Source organism: Artemia franciscana, chromosome 5 (genome assembly GCF_032884065.1).
Source record: "Artemia franciscana chromosome 5, ASM3288406v1, whole genome shotgun sequence".
Classification (NCBI taxonomy): domain Eukaryota; kingdom Metazoa; phylum Arthropoda; class Branchiopoda; order Anostraca; family Artemiidae; genus Artemia; species Artemia franciscana.
This window is the reverse complement of record NC_088867.1, coordinates 53,502,503-53,526,527: the sequence shown is the minus strand read 5'-3', so window position 1 is coordinate 53,526,527 and position 24,025 is coordinate 53,502,503. Positions and strand designations below refer to the sequence as shown.

At 35.7% G+C, this 24,025-nt stretch overlaps 1 protein-coding gene across 2 annotated transcripts in view; it reads right to left on the bottom strand.

Moving 5' to 3' along the window:
• Nucleotides 1-24,025, bottom strand: part of LOC136027597 (zinc finger protein 239-like) — a 132,306-nt gene that overhangs the window by 11,744 nt on the left and 96,537 nt on the right. For both annotated transcript variants that reach the window (XM_065704999.1, XM_065705000.1), the window contains exons 2-3: nt 12,788-12,942; nt 4,153-4,320 (exon numbers count right to left, since the gene is read on the bottom strand). In XM_065704999.1, coding sequence (XP_065561071.1) covers nt 4,153-4,320; nt 12,788-12,860 — 241 coding nt within the window. In that variant the 5' untranslated portion in view covers nt 12,861-12,942. The remainder of the gene's footprint in view (nt 1-4,152; nt 4,321-12,787; nt 12,943-24,025) is intronic.

The following is a 24,025-nucleotide window of genomic DNA, read 5'->3' as shown; positions in this document are numbered from 1 at the left end:
CAGTGATCTAAATTGCAACATTCACATATCATACAGTCGATCTGAGACCCTACTAAATGCTCTACCAGCAGCACATAGGATTATATATAAAGATTGCAGATTCTCATATATCCATAATAGTGGAGCAGTTTCTAATTTGGACCATTGTGTGTGTTCGCCCCTTCTTCATACCTCTGATGTTCATGTCGACAATGAGGATAGAGACTATGACCATCTCCCTCTTAATTTAGATCTATCTATTAGCTCTACAATCAGTTTCAGTGCTCCTCCTAAGCCTAAAAAATAGATTTGCAAAGGTGATTGAGATAATGCAAATTGGTCACTCTATTTTTCGACTCTCGCTTTTCTGCTATCCACTATTTCGGTGCCTTATCATCTTCTTGGCGCTGGTTATTTTGTCAGTGATGCTCGTGGTAAGTTAAACTCTTACTAGAGAAATATCGTTTCTTCAATTCAACAAGCTGAAGCAATAGCTGTTCCGTTGACTCGCATGCGACTGAACACCCGTAAGACCTTTTGGAAGTGTGATCCAGAACTTAAGAAAGTGAAGAACCAAGCCAAGTTTTGGTTGAAAATGTGGATTGCTTGCGGTAGACCTTCTAGTGGTCAAGTTTTTAGCATCAAGCATAGAACAAAATCAGCTTATAAGCGTCATCGTCGTGCAGTTTGGTTTTCGGGCGCTGAATTTCCGACTAATGGTAAACAGTGGCAAAATGTGCTGAATGCGCCGAAACCCAAAGAATCTTCTTCTAGTTATATTGTTCCTAGATTGTCGTGGATTAAACATTATACGCGCATCTTTTCCGCTATTAATTCTGATGTTCATAGTCATTTTACTGCTTTAGTGGCGAAGGTTCTTCATAGTAGAGTGAGCCAAAGACATGTTATACCTGTTGATAAATCCAATATTGTGAAATCTCTTCGACGGTTAAAGTCAAAGTCTTGTGACCTTGATGGTATTTGTGCGGCTCATCTTTATCCGAGGTCAGCTGAACTTCTGTCACATCTTTAGTTATTTTTTCAGATGTGCCTTTCAAGGTATATTGCTCCTGATTCATTTTTATGTGGAAGTGTTACTTCTACATTAAAGAAAGGAAAAGATTTAAATTCGTGTAATTCGTACAAGCCGATTACCGTCACCTGTACTCTAAGTAAATTTCTTGAGTAGATTCTACTTCCACATATCGACGAATTGGTTAGTTATGAGGCTAACCAGTTCCGCTTCATGTCAGGTCTGAGCTGTCAACACGCTCATCGTGTTTTAGCGGAGCTTATTAAGGAAGACACTCGGAGTAGTTATAGTCTTTATTTTTGCACCCTTGATATATCTAGAGCATTCAATAGTGTTTGCCATGCTCAGGCTTGGTATGCTCTTAGTTAGCTTGGTGTGAATGCGTCTTTGATTCTGATTTTGAAATTTTGGTATTCAGATTCTTATTTAAGATTAAAGACAGGAAATGGTGATTTTTTCGGACATATACCAGTCAAGTGTGGAGTGAGACAGGGAGGAGTTCTCTCTCCTCATATCTTTAATGCTTCTATTGAAAATGTTTTGTCTGGTATACATAGTTCTTGTTTTACAGGATTCACAGACGTATCATACTTAGCTTATGCTGACGACTTGCTTCTTATTAGCCGAACTGAGGCCGGTTTAGCGCGTTCTGTCCAATCCGTCGTTGATGCATTTGCAAGAATTGGATTATTGCTAAATGTAGATAAATATGAATTTCTTATATTTAATGGGGTTAGTTCGTCTATTCCTTTGGATTGCATTTCTTTTCCCGTACCACAAGTTACTTCTTTTCGATGGCTTGGGATTTCTGGTTGCAATTCTCTAAGTTCTTTTCGTTTTCAGACGTTTCGGGATATTCAATTTAAGCTTAAACTGGGATATTCTAAAATTGTTGGAAATTCAAGCATGATAGTTTTGACTATCGAAATCGAATATCCTCAACTAGAATTAAATTCACGGATCTATATAATTCCGAATTGTTTCGCAGAAATAAAACTACCTGGAGATAAATAGTTTGCCTTTACCCAAGACTAGCTGTTATGGACTCAATGTTAATGGAACGGCAGAACGTCAAAATTATCAGCGCTTTGCTTGCTTGGTGTTAGTTTATTGACTACTTTAAAATAAGTTACTGTAGAGTTTACTTCAAAGGCTACTTTAGATCTTTATCATGACTCATATGGTGATTTTATTTCGTTGGTGACGTTTAAAAAAAAAAAAAAAACGAATTCAAAATGACATTCTGAATGTTTACAGGTCTGCTGATTTGTTTCCATTCCATCTAATTCCTGCGAAGTTAAAGTCACCAAGGATATCCATGAGTATATATTCCTTACTATGTTACTGATGATTAAATTTAAAAAAAACTTGAATTGATATCCAGCGCTGTGTCGTAAACACATTTTTTCATCCTCTTCCAGGTTCCGTTAGGTTTGTTGCTGCTCTACCGTGTTCTGGTATAGCAGTCTCTACTTCCAATAAAGATATTTCTGTGATGCAGATTATGTTTGGTTTCTTTTCAGATGCAATAAGTCTCAATTTTCAAGTTTATTCAAAAGTCCGCCAACATTTGAACACATTATACTTAGATGTTTTGCATCCTTGTCATTTTCCAGATATGTCTTCTCCCAGATTCTCACAGTGCCTAGAACGAAAAGCTGGGGTTTTTCCCATTACCTGATGAAAAGACTGCTCAGTACCTATTTTTGGTTTGTTTGGGTCTGGGTATGCGAGTGGCACTACTCTTGTTTTCTCTTGGCTTTGGGTTATTTTTGGGATAATCCCTGTTTTATCTACGGGTGTCATTTTGAAAGAAAGTTGCCATGCTCTCTTTTTTTCACAAAACATTTGAATTAATTGCCTTTTCATTTTAATAAAGACTGAAAAGTTTAATTAATAGTGGTTTATGGCGTGCAATGGCATTTTTAAAAACCTTCTCTTTTTTCCAAGTCTAGTAGCCTTCAGTATTACAGGAGATGTGAGCTGCAACATCACTTTTGCTTAAACACTTTCCTTGGGTAATATTATCGTTGATGTTATTTTTTGGTAAATTTTTACTACAACATTCTTATATACACTTTGTGAATGTATTTTTTTACTTTTTCTAGTTTGTCATCACAGTTGCAGTAGCTGTTGCAACCAAATAAAAAACAACCCTCAGTTAATAGTAGCCAAAAAGTAAAAAAGAACGCGTTAGAACACAGCAAGTAAAAAAAAATTACCATTTCTAGCTCGTTCAAGAATTAGCAATATAAATTAGAAATCTAAATTAGTCTTAGTAGTAAAATATTATTTTGAAAATAAATTTAAGGGGATTCAAAGGGGGAAACCCTGAGACTCCCCCAAAATAGCATTGGGTCAAAACAAAAAGTACACTATTAGAATTGCTTAGGCAGTAACCCTACACACGAGACTTGTCCTTTAACGTGAACATTAGGGAAAAACATGTTTTTTGCAAGGGAAACAATGATGTGTCCTTTTTTTTCCACAGCTAGAAGGGCACTGGAATACCATAGAGAGCTGTTTAAAGGCTCATTTTGGAAAAATTATTTTAACTTCGTGGTTTTTTAATTAACAAAACGGTATTACAGTAAATTACAGTAAATAAAACCAGACTGATGGCATTCGGGTTGGAAAGGGGGATAAGTTGGGTGGCCTTAATTTAGGTAATGAGTAGACTAAAACCTAAGACGCTGGAACAGTTCTCTCAGGATGGAAAACTTCTCTTTTTTTATTCAAAATATCACTTGAAAGAGGTTTATAAAAATTTATTTGTCTAAAAACCTTTGAACTATTACGTTAGTGTTTCATTCAAAATTAATTCGCAAATCCATTTATTATTATCCTGATATGACGATGGAAGAGTATAGTGTTAAAATAAGCAGTAAATGGGTTTGTTTTTTTTCTGGGAAGAAGAAGAAGAATGGGCTTTTATGACCTGATCTGACACCGGACATAGACGAATATTATGCTGTGTTATTAAATTCCAATATATACCTATTGTTCTTTGTATTGAAGGAAACAAAAAGCAGACAAGTTAGCAGAGTAAGGAGTGAAAAGCCAAATGGAACCAGTGAAACCTCTAACTTCAAGGGATTCAAAGTATTTGATTCTGCATAAACCTAATGTTTAAGGTTTACCTTCATTGTCAAAACATACGAGTACAGATTCCTCAGTGTCCAATTCAAGTTTACTTGGTCCTGAAATGCCCAAAAAAGTAGCCAAAGAAGCATCTTCGCATTTAGGGGACAACAGGTTTGGATTATCAAAGAGCTCTTCACCATTAGATGCTAAAGAATCTTCCACTTCTAGAACAAAAAATGAATATATAAAACATGTAAAACATCCAAAGGGATATAAAACACATTATACAGCCATGGTTACAAACAAATCTCATAGTTGATGTTGTTATTAATTTAAAAAACGTTTTCCAAAAAATAAAATTTTCAAAAAAAAAGTAAAGAGCTCTATTTAGCCAAAAATGAGCGGAAATAAAGTCAAATAATCTTCCAAGCGTAAAACTACCACAAACCACTATCAATAAATCGACGAAACTCAAAACGAACAGAAATTACAATAAATAGTCGAGTCAAAATTAACACGAGTAGAGATGATAACTCATGCCGTCTCAAGAACAGAAGATAATTTGTACTTTACTGAAAAAAACACATATAAAGTTATGATAATTTTTATGTATAGATAAAAATGTTTGTATAAAGCGTCATTAGTTAAAGTAACTGTAGTGTTATTATTAGAAGTATACACATATATAGTTGATAGTTCAAAATCATGGCTAGTTCAAAATCCCCATAACTTATCACTAAAGGTCTAATTTAATAATATAAGTTCAGATATTGCTTTGTCACATATTTGAAAGTCCACATACTCATAGTTTGTTTTGGTTTATTTTATATAAATAACAAGAGCTAAGAACTCATATGGCACTTGTGACGAGGCATGAAGAGCTAAGAGCCAAGAGATCATATGGTATGAGCTCTAACAAAATTCTATGAGTCAATAGATTGATTTAAAAGGAAAATAAGAGGCTTAATGCAGGTCAGGATTTAAAATAAGAGCTCTGAGTCACGATGTCCTTCTAAACATCAAAATTCATTAAGATCCGACCACCCACTCGTATGTTATAAATACCTAATTTTTTCTAATTTTTCCTCTCCCTTTAGCCCCCCAGATGGTCGAATCTGGGAAAACGACTTTATCAAGTCAATTCGTGCAGCTCCCTGACATGCCTACCAATTTTCATCGTCCTAGCACGTCTAGAAGCACCAAACTCACCAAATCACTGAACCCCTCCCCCCAACTCCCCCAAAGAGAGCGAATCCAGTACGGTTCCGTCAATCACGTATCAAGGACATTTGCTTATTCTTTCCACCAAGCTTCATCCCGATTCCTCCATTCAAAGTGTTTTCCAAGGGGGATTTCCCCCTCCAACTCCCCCCAATGTCAAAAGATCTGGTCGGGATTTGAAATAAGAGCTCTGAGACATGAATTCCTTCTAAATGTCAAATTTCATTAGGATCTGGTCACCCTTTCGTAAGTTACAAATACCTCAATTTTCCAAATTACCAATCCCCCAACTCCACCAAAGAGAGAAGATCCGGTCCGGTTATGCCAGTCACGTATCTTAGACAGGTTTTTATTCTCCCCATCCAGTTTCATCCTGATCTCAACGCTTTAAGTATTTTCAAAGATTTCCGGAAACCCCCAACTGCCCCCCCCCCAATTACGCTGGATCCAATTGAGATTTAAAATTAGAGATCTGAGTTACGAGGTCCTTCTAAATATGAAATTTCATTAAGATCCGATCACTCCTTCGTAAGTTGAAAATACGTAATTTTGTCTAATTTTCCAGAATTAACCCCTCCCCCAATAGAGCGGATCAGTTCCAATTATGTAAATAACGTATCTAAGACTTCTGCTTATTTTTCCCACCAAGTTTCATCCCGATCCCTCCAATCTAAGCGTTTTCCATCATTTTAGGTTCCCCCACCCCAAACTCCCCCAATGTCACATCCGGTTGCGACTTAAAATAAGAGCTTTGAGACACGATATCCTTCTAAATATCAAGTTTCATTGAGATCCGATAACCCGTTCGTAAGTTAAAAATACCTCATTTTTCTAATTTTTCAGAATTACCCCCCCCCCCCCCCCAACTACCCCAAAGAGAGCGGATCCGTTCCGGTTATGTCAATCATGTATCTAAGACTTGTGCTTATTTTTTCCACCAGGTTTCATCCCGATTCCTCCACTCTAATTGTTTTCCAAGTTTTAGGTTTCCCCCTCCAACTCCCCCCAATGTCACCAGATCCGGTCGGGATTTAAAATAAGAGCTCTGAGACACGATATCCTTCTAAATATCAAATTTCATTGAGATCCGATCACCCGTTCGTAAGTTAAAAATACCTCATTTTTTCTAATTTTTCAGAATTAACCCCCCCTCCCAACTACCCCAAAGAGAGCGGATCCGTTCCGGTTATGTCAATCATGTATCTAGGACTTGTGCTTATTTTTCCCACCAAGTTCCATCCCGATCCCTCCACTCTAAGTGTTTTCCAAGTTTTAGGTTTCCCCCTCCCAATGTCACCAGATCTGGTCGGGATTTAAAATAAGAGCTCTGAGACACGATATCCTTCTAAATATCAAATTTTATTGAGATCCGATCACCCGTTCGTAAGTTAAAAATACTTCATTTTTTTAGTTTTTCAGAATTACCCCCCCCCCCCCCCAACTACCCCAAAGAGAGCAGATCCGGTCTGGTTATGTCAGTCACGTATCTTAGACAGGTTTTTATTCTTCCCATCCAGTTTTATTCTGATCTCACCTCTTTAAGTATTTTCTAAGATTTCCGGTTCCCCCCAACGAACCCCCCCCCCCCCCAATCAAGCTGGATCCGGTTGAGATTTTAAAAAAAATAGATCTGAGTTACGAGGTTCTATTAAATATGAAGTTTCATGAAGATCCGATCACTCCTTCGTAAGTTAAAAATACGTCATTTTTTCTGATTTTTCAGAATTCATAAGTTAAAAATACCTTATTTATTTAGTTTTTCAGAATTAACCCCCCCCAACTACTCCAAAGAGAGCATCTCTGGTCCGGTTATGTCAGTCACGTATCTTAGACAGGTTTTTATTCTTCCCATCCAGTTTCATCCTGATCTCACCGCTTTAAATATTTTCTAAGATTTCCGGTTCTCCCTCTAGTGCTCCCCCCCAATCACGCTGGATCCGGTTGAGATTTAAAGTAAGAGATCTGAGTTACGAGGTCCTTATAAATATGAAGTTTCATCAAGATCTTATCACTCCTTCGTAAGCTAAAACTACGTAATTTTTTCCAATTTTTCAGAAATACCCCCCCCCCCCCAATAGAGCGGATCCGTTCCAATTATGTAAATCACGTATCTAAGACTTTTGCTTATTTTTCCAACAAGTTTCATCCCGATCCCTCCAATCTAAGCGTTTTCCATCATTTTAGGTTCCCCCACCCCAAACTCCCCCCAATGTCACCAGATCCGGTCGGGACTTAAAATAAGAGCTTTGAGACACGATATCCTTCTAAATATCAAATTTCATTGAGATCCAATCACCCGTTCGTAAGTTAAAAATACCTCATTTTTTCTAATTTTTCAGAATTAACCTCCCCCCCCCCTAACTACCCCAAAGAGAGCGGATCCATTCCGGTTATGTCAATCATGTATCTAGGACTTGTGCTTATTTTACCACCAAGTTTCATCCCGATCCCTCCACTCTAAGTGTTTTCCAAGTTTTAAGTTTCCCCCTCCAAACCCCCCCCCCCCAATGTCACCAGAACTGATCGGGATTTAAAGTAAGAGCTCTGAGACACGATATCCTTCTAAATATCAAATTTCATTGAGATCCGATCCCCCGTTTGTAAGTTAAAAATACCCCATTTTTTCTAATTTTTCGGAATTAACCCCCCCTCCCAACCACCCCAAAGAGAGCGGATCCGTTCCGGTTATGTCAATCATGTATCTAGGACTTGTGCTTATTTTTCCCACCAAGTTCCATCCCGATCCCTCCACTCTAAGTGTTTTCCAAGATTTTAGGTTTCCCCCTCCCAACTCCCCCCCCCCAATATCACCAGATCCGGTCGGGATTTAAAACAAGAGCTCTGAGACACGATATCCTTCCAAACATCAAATTTCATTAAGATCTGATCAACCGTTCGTAAGTTAAAAATGCTTCAATTTTTCCGAATTAACGGGCCGCACCCCCAGATGGTCAAATCGGGAAAACGACTATTTTTGATTTAATCTGGTCCGGTCCCTGATACGCCTGCCAAATTTCATCGTCCTAGCTTACCTGGAAGTGCCTAAAGTAGCAAAACCGGGACCGACAGACCGACAGAATTTGCGATTGTTATATGTCACTTGGTTAATGCCAAGTGCCATAAAAATAGTCCGTAAAAGTTCTAACTTTATACCCATAGCTTGAACAATCACAATAGTTGTAGCAACATTAGTAGCGGTATGCGCATAGCACCTTTTGGTGTCTTCAACTTCCCCTTCAACACACGCTGTCATTTTCGGCTTAATACCATTAACTATTCCTGAACTATTCGTGATGCGTCTGCTTGACCACCAGTGTGGGCAGAGTGTGTTTTGAATTAGTTCCATACAATTTACATACAACCCAAGTTTTTGCCTTAATATCCTTAGTTTTAATAGCAGTAAGATTAGTTGTAGTAGCCTAAGCTTTGGTAACAGTAGTTATGTTACAAGCTTCAGTAACAGTAGTTATGACCACCAGTAAGTTATAGTAACAGTAGTAGTAGCATGAGTGGAAGCAGTAGCTACTACTACTGCTACTACTACTACTCAAAATTCACAGCAGAACCAAGCCACCTGAGCCCAACACACCTACGCACGCTCCACCTCCACACCAATCTATTTAAAGCCTCCCTGGTTATATCCTCCCAGGAAGTTCCTATGTCCTCCAAATAGTTCTTTATGACAACCTTCCACCCCAACTGTGGACGGTTTATTCTACTTTTAACATCTTCATTGCTCCCATCATCTTTACGAATACAACTACCAAGGTGAGTGAAGCTGTCTACCTGATCAATCATTCTTTACCAAACGTCACCTTTTCATCTTCACTTATTCCTAGACTTAGTCTTCTTTACATTTATTTTCAACCTATTCTATCACCCTGAACTCGCAAAACCTGTAAAAGTTCGTTCATATTGCTTACACTTTCACCTAGTATGCTTAAATCGTGAGCATAATATAATACCAGGAGAGTTTTTCCTCCCATTTGATTCCGTGGTCTCCTATTGCCTTTCCTGTGATTCCGTGATTCTTAAGGCAAAATCCATTAAAATGATCCATATAAAGAGCGATAAAACACCCTCCTGCTTACCTCCTGATTTAATTCGAAACTAACAGCTGACGTCATTCCCTACCTTAACCCCAGTAATATTATTCTCGTATATGGCACTAATTACATTAATGTATTTGTCTGGTATACCATGCAAGGATGGTATACCACATGTACCATAGGATTCAAATATTTTCTTTTGGTTAGTCCAACATCTCTTACAACAAGCTCTGTTATTTCCAACTTCCCTCACCAAACTATTTCTAAGATATTACTGTTATACCCTTTTGACAAGCTGCATACAGACGACGTATTGTGATTCAGTTCACCTTCCCCCCTCAGAATTCCTTGAAAATTGCACCTTCATACCCTTAGGGATAGTTGTAATAGTAGTCCAAGTAGTAGCAATGACGTTACTAGTAAAAGTATTGAATAGCAGTAGTACTACTAGCATCAATAGTATTAACATTTTGCCTCTTGGTCAGCATAACATCCCTCATTCAGTTCTAAAAGTTTCGAATTAATAAATCTGTACCTTCATATGCTTCTTAAAATTTTCATCTCAATGCTCTTAACCTTAAAATTAGTTGCAATAGCAGTAGTAGTAGTAGTAAATACAGCAGTAACAGGAGTATTAGGAGTAGTATACGCATATTGCCTTTCGGTGAGACGATCTTCCTCTTTAAGCATTCTCTGGAAGTTCCAACTTAATACCCAAATCAATTTTTTGAATAGACTATTTTGACAATATGGATGCACATAGCGTCTTTTGAATTAGTTCGCATTTACCCTCAATACTGTAAATGGAGCAGTCTGGTAGTAGTAGTGGTGGTAGTTGTAGTATCATTGGTAGCGTGCAAATAGCATCTTTTTGATCATATCCCTTATCATTTCTTAAATTTTTCAAATTAATATACTCAGTTATTCCTGTGTTACACACTTTTGAGAGTCCTTATACACATAACATGCTTTGATTTAGTTCAAAATTTTGACTGGATATATTTTTGGGAATAGGCTTGGGGGGGGGGGGTCTGATTGTCCTCGATTAATTTTTGACTCTTCAAAAGGGCACTAAAACTTCCGACTTCCGATCAAATGAGCTCCATCCAACCCAAAGCTTATACAACCAACCGTTCTTAAAAAAAACTTATATGCCCCGGGGCATAGCTTACAACCCTTTTTCATGGTCTCTGGGAGACTGTATCCAGTCCAAAGACATTATTATATGATTTTTGGACTATTAGTAACATAAATGGCTATCTGACAATTTCAATTGAAAGCATTTCGGGAAAAGAGGATGTCAGGGAGGAGGGGGGCTAGTTGCTGTCCATAATGTTTGACTCTTATAAGGAAACCAGAACTATACATTTCTAGTCAAATGAGCCTTTTCTGAAGTTCAAACGACCACCCCTTTCATAAAAAACCTTATATGCCCCTGAGACATAACCTGCAACCCTTCCCTCTAGACTCTGGAGGATTCTGTCAACCCCAAAGGCCTTATTATATGATCTTTGAACTATTTCTGAACAAATGGTTATCTCAAAATTTCTACCGGATGTATTTGCAGAAAATACACCGAGGGGGAGGGGAAGGGGACGGCTGCCCTCCAATCACTTTGACTCATAAAAATGGCACTAGAATATCTTATTTCCAATGCAATGAGTCATTCCCAATTTTTTACCACCACCATTTCCATAAAAACTTATATGCTCTTGGGGCATAACTTAAAACCCTTGCACTGTCATCATCTTTGAGGTTGTCATCTTCAAAGACCAAATTTCCAGACCCTTTAACTACGCTGAACAAAATGGGTATCACAAAGTTTTGATTAGATGTGTTTTGGGAACTGATGAACTTGTGAGGGGGGGGGGCTTGTTGCCTCCAATCACTTTTGAATGATAAGAAGGGCACTAGTCCTTTCAATTTCAAATCGACTGAGTCTCTTTCAATGCGTCTACGACAACAGATGACTATCTCAAAATTCCTATCAGATATGTTTCGGGAAAATATGAGGTTTTGGAGGGGGGTATCCACCCTTTGATCACCCTGAATTTTGAAATGTCCACTAGAACTTCTGATTACTAATCCAGTGAGCCCCTTCCAAAGTTTATACGATCACCCTTTCTATATCAACCTTACATGCCCCCAGGCAATAACTTACAGCTCTTGCCCTGAGGGCTGAGTGTGTGTGTGGGGGGTCATCCTCAAAGACATAATTTTCGGATTTTTCACTTATGTTGAATGAAACGGCTATCTCAAAATTTTATTGGATATGTTTGGGGAATGGTGGGTGTGCGAGGGGGGTTAGTTGACCTCCAATCACACTCGACTATTAAAAAGGGCACAAGCCCTTCCAATTTCCAATCGAATGAGCACTTTTCTAAGTTTCTTCAACAACAAGTGGCCATCTCAAAAATTTCTATCAGATGCCTTTTGGGAAAATACTGTGTGTCATTCAGATGCTCTAATTTCCTGACTTTAGTACATTTTCAGAAACAATTTTGAAAATTAGTAAAACCAAACAATTCCCGGTAGCAATCTTTAAGCAAGGACTGATCAGACACAAACACACGAGCTTGTTCCTGAGAAAAAAGAAATCTGCACGTTGGTGGTAATATTTTTTTTTTTTTTTTTTATTTCTTAGTCCAAAATTTTCTCACCAATGATTGGATGCCCACCCAAAAAATAGCTTATAAATCAATTTTCTGCATTACAAAACAATAACTGTTATCCCCCCCAACTCTTAATATTTAGACTCAGGTATACATACAGTTAGATTTTTCTTTTTTTTTTAAATGAGGAATGCTTTATAAAATAAAGGAGAAAAAAACAGTTTTCCTTTTATTGTTACTTATTCGATAGCTTATCATTTAAAAAAAATAGGAGTCTCAAGAAAGCTGAAAACCTCGTAAGGATTAGATATGAATGTATATGATTTTTTTTATGAGGTATATTTTACAAAAAAGAGGAGAAAAAAGGGAAAATAATTTACCAAAGAACCTTTCCGTTATTATTACCAAAAAAATGATCAAATAGCTTATCATTTTTTATAAGTGAAGTCTCCGAAAAGGTGATGAGCCAACCCCTTTTTAACCTTTTAAGGGTTATACTCAGGTATATATGCAATTGCACTTATTTATCATTTTTTTATTGACGTGCAAAGAGAGAAGAAAAAAGAGAAAAGTTTTTACAAAAACAGTTGCTTTCCTTCCATTATTATCAAAATTTTATTGGGTACCTTATCATTTCATAATAAGAGGCATATGTAATAACATTTTTTGGGGGGAGGGGGGGGGTTATTTTTCAATTTTTTTTTTTTAAGAAGCATTTTATAAAATAGAGGAGAAAAGGGGGGAAATATCTACTAAAACACAGCAACATTATTTTTTTATACTACCGAAAATTTCTTCAGATAACTTACCACATTTAACAAGAACAGACTCAGAAACAGTGGTGACTTCAGCCACACCTGTAGTTTGAGGCAATTCCATCATGAAATCTTAGAACATACCACTTGTGAAACATAAATTACTACCAGACTCCAGTTTTACATAGGACAGCGGAAGCAAAAAGTCCCTGAAAATACACAAACTATAATGTCTTCTTTCAAGCACTATATCACCAAATTTGTCTTAATACAGGCTAAAGCATAGCTTTAACTTCTTCTGCAGTCATAAGCACTACAAATGTGAATATATTTTTAAGAAGAGGGTGGTGAAATTCAAACTGCCTTTTTATCTAACATCTCAAAGCTGCTGCACCTGCTTCCCCAATGAAATACTTGGAAATAGAATATTTTTCCTATTTTGTTTCTAAGTGAGGAGGTCGTAAGGGTTAAAAGCAGTATATTTGCATTTTGAACAAAATTCCATGGCAAAATCGAAGAAAAAGATTTTTAAAACTTGAAAAAGTGATACTTGCCCAATCAACTGCTTTGTTTCTAAGTGAGGAGATCGTAAGGGTTAAAAGTAGTATATTTACATTCTGAATAAAATTCCACAGCAGAATTGCAGAAAAAAGATTTTAAAAACTTGAAAAAGTGACACCTGCCCAATTAAATCCCAAATCTGAACTAGGACCCAGCAACCTGCTTTGTAGTTTTGCTTCAACTCTACTTTTGCTTGACATGTTTCCAAAATTACTGTAATTTACAGTTTCACAGCTTAATTTAGAGATGTACTGTATGGTTGTTCCTGGCAAATATTTTGTTTCTTTATTTACTCTTGCCAGCAAAAAAAAATAAAATAAAAATTAGTCACTATCCAAAATATATACCATTTATTAATATTAATACATGTACCTCACTACTAATTATTTAATATTAATACATAAAATATATAAATGCAATTTTATAAAAATAATGAACATCTACTTTTCAAGTAGTGATGGCTAATTTGCCGATTTCTGGGAAAAACACTCCGATGAAAAGTTAAATTTCAATAATAATAAAAAATAATAAAGCGATTTTATTTCCAAACATCCTACAAGGTCATGCCAATCAACAGCAGTTCATGTCATGATGAAGCACCAAACATGACAAAACACAAGAAAATTACAGCCATGCCCATCATCATATAAAATTATACATTGATTTGAAATATCATAGATCCAGACTAAACAGTCAGGCAGATTCAAACAAACAAAAAGAATAATGAACTAAAGATAAATATATACAATTATTGACAAGTGGGTGCAGAATCAAAAATCTTGAAAAACAGTAGAACAAAACTTCTTGTGTAATGCATATGCCGGGCTGGTACTGGCTGAATTTTCAGTACAGGTTGCGCTAAATGTCGCAGGGGCCTTTGGCGCGAAGGCTGCTGATGCTCAGGAGGGAAAATTTCACGAAGCCATGGATTACCCAAAATACTGACACCAAATTTAAAACATAATCCATCATGGCGTGTTCAAAGAGTTATAAGTGAAAATTGTTTTAAAAGGGAGCAATAAGGGACTTCGGGAGATTTAGACACTACCAAAAGAGCTTGGTATTGGGTACCTTCCAGGCGGTCCCATGTGAAGTCAGGCTGTAATGCCAAATGGGAAAAGCATATTCTACCAGTGGTCTGAAATGAAAGGAATGTAAGACAAATTTCCAGACCAAAAGTCCTTTAGCATCAAATATCTACTAAAATGAAACAATATTTGCCTAAAATACTCCTAACAAAGTAGTTAACTGTTTAATTTGACAAAGATTGATAATTTATTTAAAACCCACTTACAACTGGACCTAAATTGCCTTCAAATATATAAAATGTTGCTTTATAAATTTACTAATATTATCATTACATTTGCTTTTTTCTTTTAATAAAACTGTTTAGTTGAACTCCTAATTAACATTTTGATGTAAAACAGCAACCTTAGAGAATTCCAACATTATATATATTTTCTCTATTTACTAACTACTACTGCTGCAATTGTGGCCCTCATCTCATCCTCTCCCCAATGCCCAAATATAAATTCAAATTAGTATGATGAACCAACAGCTCATTGAAATAAGTAAAAATATAGTCCCAATGAGAATCAGCAAGTTTTTCCATATAGCATAGGGGTGAAAAACAAAGAAACACACTTAGAAACAATGGGGAAATCTTTCTCAAGACATAGGAATTGAATTCAGTGAACAGTTCGGCCCTGTGTCCAGAGGCTGTTCTTTTTCTTCTGGGACTGAAGAAAGCCAAAATTATATATATATATATATATATATATATATATATATATATATATATATATATATATATATATATATATATATATATATATATATATATATATATATATATATATATATATATATATATATATATATATATATATATATATATATATATATATATGCAAAAAGTTTTCATGTTTATTGGCCTTGTCATTTTCATACATATATATTTATAATTTCATACAAGAGGCAGATATTAATATAGACCAATGGGCAAGTTCCAAGTTCCATGAAGAAGAATGTCAGCTGTGTTGCCAGAAAACAGGTAGGGATAAGCCAACTCAACTAGCCATTAGAATCCAGGCTCAACAGAGAAGAACTGAAGAAGGTCAAAATTTATAAGATGTCTGTTTGGGAAAAAAGTTCCATGTTTATAGGCCTTGCCATTTTCACAAATATATATATATTTACAACAAAGGCAGCAATATAGCACTGCCTAAGTAAACAGAAATATGAGCACAATGTATTATTTATTTTTTATTATTTTTTGGTTGGTTCGTTTTGACCATGGCACTTTGTATCAAAGGAGTTGTCATAGAAACTTTAAATGGAATCTTAAGGGGAGTGTTGAGCAAACCAAAACACACTGCAGTCATGTAACTTGTTAAAAGGGCATACCAGCAATATCCCAGGAAAGGTCAAGGGTATGAAGTTAAAACTTAAAGGATATGACAGATGTTCAACCAACCAAAAGGGAAAATGTGCATGCTACTAAAACTACTACTACTACTCTGACTACAGCTCAATTAAGGGGTATTAAGGCAGAAATTTCAATGAATGTTGATGGAGAAGTAGAACTAAATCAAAATACTATGTACATGCAGTTGCAAAATCATAGGCAAAATTTTTGCAGTTCATATAACTGACTTACCAATAAAGTGAATATACCACTCAATGCCTTTTTTTATGTTCTTTACAAATATAATAATCTCTTATACCACAAAATCAACTTTAAGCACTTTTTGAGCTCTTAAAAAATGACAAATTTTCAATTAAAGTATGAGTTATTGCTCATTTTTACAAAAATAATACTATATTTTCTCAGTGCTGTATTCTCAGTTGTTTTTGACAAAATAATAATACATTTTTTCAACGCCCCAAAATTATTTATAATAAGGTTATTTTACGTTAGGTCAAAAAGTACTTAAATTTGAATTTACAGTAGAAGCAATTATTATATTTATAAGGAACATAAAAAAGGCATCAAGTGGTATGTTCACTTTACTGGTAAGTCAATTATATGAACTGCAAAAAATTTACCAAAGGGTGTATCAGCAATAGCTTATGAATGGCTTTGAACATTATATTGGAACTTTCAGATATGTTGAACTAACCAAAGGGTACTCTGAATATACTGCTTATGCTACTACAGTAACTACTACTACAACCAGCCCTTTTTGGAGGCCCCTTCTTATCTTCAACAGGGACAAGTCCAGAATGACCATTCTCTCCCAATTTATTCACATGCCAGTACAGGATATTACTATTATGCTGTATGGCTGCATCTTCTACATCTTCAACAACTACTAAAGTTAAAATTATAAAAGTGAAAATTTCAGGGGATGTAGATGGGGAAGTTGGGCTAAATCCAAACACTATGCACATGCAGTTGCAAAAAGGCATTTGAGCTTTACCTTATGAACAGTTTTGAATTAATGTTGGAACTTTTGGATGGGATGTTGAACTAACCAAAAGGCACTATGTACATACCACCAACACTACTACAGTAGCTGTAGTAGTAGCTGCTACTACTACAACAACTGACCTTTTTGTGGGCTCCTTCCTATCTTTAACAGGGATAAGTCCAGATCAACTATTCTTTCTCAATTTATTGGGATACCAGCAAAAGATATAATTATTATGTAATCTTGCTGCATCTGCTATACCTTTGGTAATTTCATCCATGGCCTCTACTCCACACCTCCTTAGTTCAAATTTAATGTTTTCTCTAGTTTCTTTAAATTCCTCTTATTTTCATATGATCTATCACTCAATTAATTCTTGTATAGGCCCCTTCTCATCTCTATTAAATACAAAGCATTTTTTCTAATATTCCTAACTGCATTTATAATTTCCTTCCCTGCTATCAGCAGCTCCACAAACTATTTACCTAAAATTATTCCATCAGTCTTCTATATTATCAACTGTTGAACTCTCCAGTTTATTGTTTAGCTGTTCCTGGATAGTTTCTCTCAAATTTTTATTTTGGAGTCTATCTGTATTGATAGCAAAACAGAGCTTTTTTTTGTGAAAAAGGCATTTTTATCACAAATTTAAAAAACAAATGATTTGAACAAGGTTAAATATGCAAAGATACCAACTTGTTTTTTGCCATATGATATTGCCTCATATTTGTGGGATAATGAAAAACTGTGTATGAGGGTTCATTTGCAAAACACTTCAGTTACACAGGGGATCAGTTCTATGGCACAGAGTAGGCCCAGCACAGGGGTCTAGTAAAATGTGATTCAGTTGGATGGGGGTTTAGATTAAGGATTCTGCTGCAATGGAACCAAAACAGCAATAATAACAGAAATATTAAAGCAACTATAAAATAAGGAATCTAATCGTATTATTGGTAAAATTCTAGTTTACCTACTTTGTGCTGTTTTGGAAAGGGGTAAGGTTAGGAGAATAAAACTTTTAGCAGTGATTTCAGGGTCAAAACATAGCCTACTGTGGGAATGTATTCTCAAGCCTCCATGTTAATCCTCTTCTGACTTACAGGTATTTGAAAATTTACCTAATGAAATTTTGACAAAATTGCCTTTAAAAAGGTGATCAGTTTCCAGGGAGGCACAACCAGTGTTGTCAATGCTTTGGAAAAAAAGTACCACAAACACCCTAAAATTATACCACTGATCAAAAAATTGTACCATGTCTATTTTTTCACATGTTCTGCAACACAATTTGTTTTTGTGCTATGTGGAACATATGGATGATTGGAAAAGTACATTACAATAAAGAGAACAAGAGAGCATATTAATTCCATTGCTTCAGTTTTTGTGTAAGCAATCAGTTACATTGTAGAATTGGACCTAAATAACCATATCTAATGGGTGGTTTGAGTTTTTGACCTAAACTAACTAACCTGACCTAACCTAACTATAAATAATTTTGGTGCTGAGAAAATGTAGTAGCCTATATCATTTTGTCTAAAATGACCAAAAAAACATATTTTAATTGAAAATTTGGCACCAAGGAAGAAGAAATAATATAGTATAGTATTTATTTATCCAACTTAATTGTGGATAATCAGTGTTTGTGGATTATATAACATTAAGAAAACGGATTTATAACGAAACAGTAAGTTTGAGACCAATGTTTTAAGGCTTTTTTATAGTCTACCCAAAAACTAGAAATATTTTAGTCATTTTCAAGAGCTCAAAAAGTGCTTAAATTTGATTTTGCAATAGAAGCAATTTTAATATTTGTAAAAGACATAAAAAAAGGCATTGAGTGGTATGTCTACTTTATTTGTAGGTCAAAAATATGAACAAAAAAAAAATTACCAAAATTTCTTAATTGTCAAGGAACAAAATCTAGAATCATAAGAACTACTTGGATTAAAAAAAAAAAAAAAAAAAAAAAATGCCTATGTCAAGGCCTTATGCTCTGTAATCAATTTTTTGTAGATATTTTTTTACAGTCATACACAAATTCTCACTTTTAGATATTGCAACCCAACAATATTGAGGCACCCCAAAATTAAAACCATATTTATAATAATGGGGCACCATATCATGCTTCAAGAGAATGGTATAATGTAACCAAAAAAAAAATTACAGTTGAGATTCTCATTCCAACAGATTTTTCTAGGCAACCCATGGCTCCCACAATTTGAGCCTTGAGGATTTGTGTATGACTAAGACTATTGCTCCTTTATATGGGGATAATTTGCTGTCTGTGTCTTTTGTGTGTGTGTGTTATATATTTTAATTTCGTATATGTTTTAAATGATATGAAAATATAGCTCGTTAATATTCCTTTTTCAACTTTATAAAAGAGCACCAGTTTCATAAAGAAAAGAAATTCTATTATTAATATTATAGGTGTGTCTCTTAGCATGAAGTCCATGTATTTTGTTGTATGCATGCACCTTGCTCAATTATCTAGGCTCAGTGGCTTCCATTGATTAGACAAACACCACACGGTAAAATATCAATGTCACGTTCTTTTGAATTTTGAATTTCTTGTTTTTTACGCGCCTATCTATTTTGTACTTAGCTTACAGATGTCAATACTACTTCAGCCTATACCATGACCGCAAGAGGCCGACACCATGCACTTAAATAAATATGTAAAAGAAAACTTAAAACTCTAGAAGAGTAAAAAAAACTACAATTCCCTCCACTCGGTACGTCCTGACGTCCAGTCAAATCTTATTGTACTACACGTACCACATTTCGCAAAAATGTACCAGGAAATTTGTGATTGTACCAGAATGTACCTTTAGAGGTGAAATGTACCAAAATGGTACAATTGTACCACTTTTGGCAACACTGGGCACAACAAGCATAAAGTTCAACTTTGACAATAGGTAGCACAGCTTAGATATACAATACAATTATGAAAACTTGATTTACCTTCGGGACACAGTGCGCGGTAACGATGCTAGCGGCTGGAGACAGGGAACTGGCAGTCTGAATCTAAAAGAATCTAAATTGCTCCAATTGGACAAACAAAACAAAACTGCACCCCCACCTATGGTGTTGTAGTACGATCTAGGAGGCGCCAAGTTCAGATCCCTGTAACAAAAGCTTCTCATGGGCAAGATAGGAGTTTTCATAACTGTATTGTATATCTAAGCTGTGACAGGTAGATTCGGAAATAACCCAGAAAAATGTTTTAAAGGGCTCTTGTTAAACGACATTGCTAAAACTTTCTATAGAGTATGGCATCGTAACCTGCTAAAGAAATTCCATACGCAAGGTGTTCGTGGATGTCTGTTAAAAGAGAGAGCTTTCTTTCTGATCGTTCACCATAGGTTGATCTCAACGATTTTATTTCCTGCGATAATTCAGTGAAAGTAGAAGTTACCCAAGGCGGTTTTCTGGGACTTAAGCTTTTCCTTATTTGCATAAACGACATGGGTGACAACATGGCAAGCCTTTTGCCTCACTTTGCCAACAATGCACTCAGCCGTCCCAAAACATGAAGACCCCAGACAAGCGTCAAGGCAGTTTTCTGGGACCTAAGCTTTTCCTTATTTGCATAAACGACATGGGTGACAACATGGCAAGCCTTTTGCCTCACTTTGCCAACAATGCACTCAGCCGTCCCAAAACATGAAGACCCCAGACAAGCCTCCATTTCCCAACATATGGAAAAACTTAAATTTCTGATTTATAAAATCAAAAGTGTTCTGATGCATTGATGATCGACTTCAATGCATCAAAAAACAAAGGAGCTTCTTATTACCCAATAAAAGCTGCCAAGTGAAAACCGCAGCTTCATTTACAAAAATGAAATGGTAAAATGGGTTGACTAGCCTCGTCTTCTGGCGATTAATTTCTCCGCCAATCTCTTTTGCGATAACCAACTTGATTGGGTCAGAAGCTCCTGTGAAAGATAGCTGGGAGTAAATCTTGGTTGCAAAAACCATCTTCCGTCCAACTCAATTATCCCATTCTACAAGACTTGCATCAGACCCATAGCTGAATGTCGATACCTGTTACATGCTTGTGCTCCAAATACGCTGTTGGCATCACTCCAGAAGATCCAAAATAGGGCAAAGAGGCTAGCCTCTAAATGAAAGGTTTGACGTAGCATGGATACCTGTTTTCTCTAAGAACATGAATTTGCCTTTCTCAGACGAGCTCTCTGCCATTGTGCCCCCTCCCAATTGTCTAGCCGTCAAGGCAGACACGAAGGCAAATAGCTTGGCCCGATTATCTAAAGGTGGACACACCAAGAACCGAGTTCTTGAGGAACAGCTTCATCTGGTGTTGCACTTCTATCTAGAATGATCTGCTTGGGGAAATTATTCCTGCAAATTACTCTGTTGACTCGTTGAAAATACGGCATATCAGATACTTTTAAGTACTTGGCGTCATGAATTTTGGCACAAAAAAGGTTGCTGCAGCATATGTATCTATGCACTTTGTGTTCTTATGAAGTTAAACTTCCCTTTAAAATTACCCCCTCGCCCTTTATAATTGTATATACGTTTTGCCCCCATCCCTTTCATAGATTTTAGATATTTCATTAAAACCATGGCATTACCAAAGCCGAAACTTGCTCAAGGAAGTTTTTAGCTATCATGAAATCACTTATGAATTATTAATTGAGTACTTCAATTAGTTATGAGAATAATCAGGTTAAAATTTGAATTTAGGTTTGAATATAATATGATAAACTATCTTTTATTTAAGTCAGTCTCTATTGGAACATTGAATTAGACGCATTAATTTTTTCGTCGTTTTACTGAAACACTAAAGTAAATTGTTGTTTTTATTTCGCAGTTTTGAAGCCAGGGTCCGATCTACCTACTTTTGGTCTCAGCTCAGTATTGTGATATGATCTATTAAAAATATTTAATGAAACAGTGTTTTAGACATTTGAAACTTTAAAATGCAGTTTACTGGGGTAAAATTGTAGAAGAGGGCCTTTTGGCAAGCATACAAAATACTTGAGTTAGGTGAACGGAACTTCCACGAAAGGTTTTAGTAAAATAAAAAACAACCTGTCATTCTTCAAGAATTGGGACAAGAAGTCAAACCTTAGAGTAAAATTGTTCTAGGTGTTAACCCCCCCCCCCCCTATATTGGGAAAATACAGTTTTCAAAAATTTGATAATTTCTTATTAGTTGGGTTTTTTTTAATTGACTTGAGAAGTGCTAAGGAAAGTGGAAAAGGGGAATTTAAACACTATATCTTAAAAATTAGAAAAATCCACATTTAATGTTTGCTGAAGAAACTTCTGTATGAAGTTCTGCAATTTTTGGTCGTTGTAGGCACCAAATTAAAAACAAACGAAAAAAGAAATTTATGCGAAAAATCATCAAAACTAAGTCTAAAACATGGTACCAAACAGTTTAAGAAGACATAGTACAGAAGTGAGTTTTTTCATCTTAAGTCTTAATATTGTTCTTTACTTTTAATTAAAAACCATTTTTTATGTATTTTCTTAAATTATACCAGGGAAAATTTCCTGCGGACAATTTCCGCTTGAAGGTTCTCCTTGGTTTGACCTGATTTTTTAAATATTAATTTCTTATCATTTTTCAAATCAGGACTGAAATCCCTCACCCCATGGCTAACTGAAATATTAACGAGTGGGATGGGAAAATCGCTTCTATAAGGTGACTGGCGTTTCCAGAACAAGGTTCCCGGGAAAGTACTTCCCCCACGGATGGTTTGTTTCCAATCACCTTCGACTAAAAAAAAGACTTGAACTCTCAATTTCTTATCTAGTGAGCACCCTCTGAAGCTTCCGCGACTATGAGGTGGAGGTGTGGATTAAGAAGGGTCCCCTTTCTATACGGAATAAATTCTGCTCATTTTGTGAGGTTTATGGTACTATTTACTTTCATAACAACAGCGTAGACTAGAAATATTCCCAGAAATCATAAGGGAGTAGATATCAATTTCACATTCTTGATGTGTTTTTTAAAGTTTCTTTTGTACCCCTTCCTCCAAGTAAAAATCCTGGTTACGGCCCTGGGTTTCATAAATCAAATTTTACCTTCACCCTCCTCTCGTCTCTCCCTTAGAACTAATTATGTGTTTATCTTATGGTTAAATAATAGCTGGGATTTGTTTTTGGGAAACATGCCGACATTTTTCGCGGGGAATTTTCTACAGGAGAGGGGATTGTCATGAGGAATTTTCAATGGGAGTAAGTTTTTTGGAAATAATTTCCTTTCAGCGAGCATTTATTTTCTGGGAGATGTATTCTACGGGGAGGGGGTATTTTTCATTGGGGCAGTAAACGTCTAGGGCTTTCCAAAAAGTATTAAATCAGGTAAACTCAATCCTGCTTTGGCGTAAGACCCAGGAAAAAATGCTTAGGACTGGATCCTCGAGAGAAGTTACGAAACTGAACTTTAGTCCCACAAAATGTATTCTAACTGGGACTGAGAATGATGTTGGGACCATTAAAAAATTGTAAAACATACTGAATGATGAGTTAAACATAGGGAAAGTGTTTTAAGGACAGAGAAGGGGGCGACTGCTTAAAATATTGTTGTATGTATGTAAGTGTTTTTTATATTTTATTTTGTACTCGATGTTTAATTGTTGTTTTAGTAATTTCTCTTTTGTTTTGCCATGGCCCTGTGACTTTTATGGGAAAATATTCATCTATCCCTCTATAAACATTTAATTAAAGTTCATTTAAATAAGTTGAATCACCTGATGTTTCATGAAATAATGTACAGTGGTATGTAAACTGAAAAAAAAGGAAATATAAATTGGATTTTAGGCATTTTTTGGCTTTTGGTTATAAAACTGAGGCTAAATTTGTCACTTGACATCGAAAATAAAAAATCATTAAGTTCAAAATTAGTGGACATGTTGTATTCACTTTCCCTGCATTCCCTTCCTAAGATATTGAATTAAATAAAAAAACTAGTTTTTTTTAACTGAAAGTAAGGAGCGACATTAAAACTTAACGAACAGAAATTGCTCCGTGTATGAAAGGGGCTGTTCCCTTCTTAACGCCCCGCTTTACACGCTAAAATTTGACTCTTTCTAACAATTCTACTTTATTAAACAGTAAAAAACTTTAGCGTAAAGAGCGGGTCGTTGAGTAGGGAACAGCCCCTTTCATAAACGGAGTAATTTCTGTTCGTTTTAAGTTTTAATGTCGCTCCTTACTTTCAGTTAAAAAAACTAGTTTTTTTTTTATTTCTGAACATTTTTGAATTAATGCATGTTTGATTTTTGCTCTCCACACGTAAATTATTAAAATGAAATTTGCATATTAATTCTTTTTTTGGT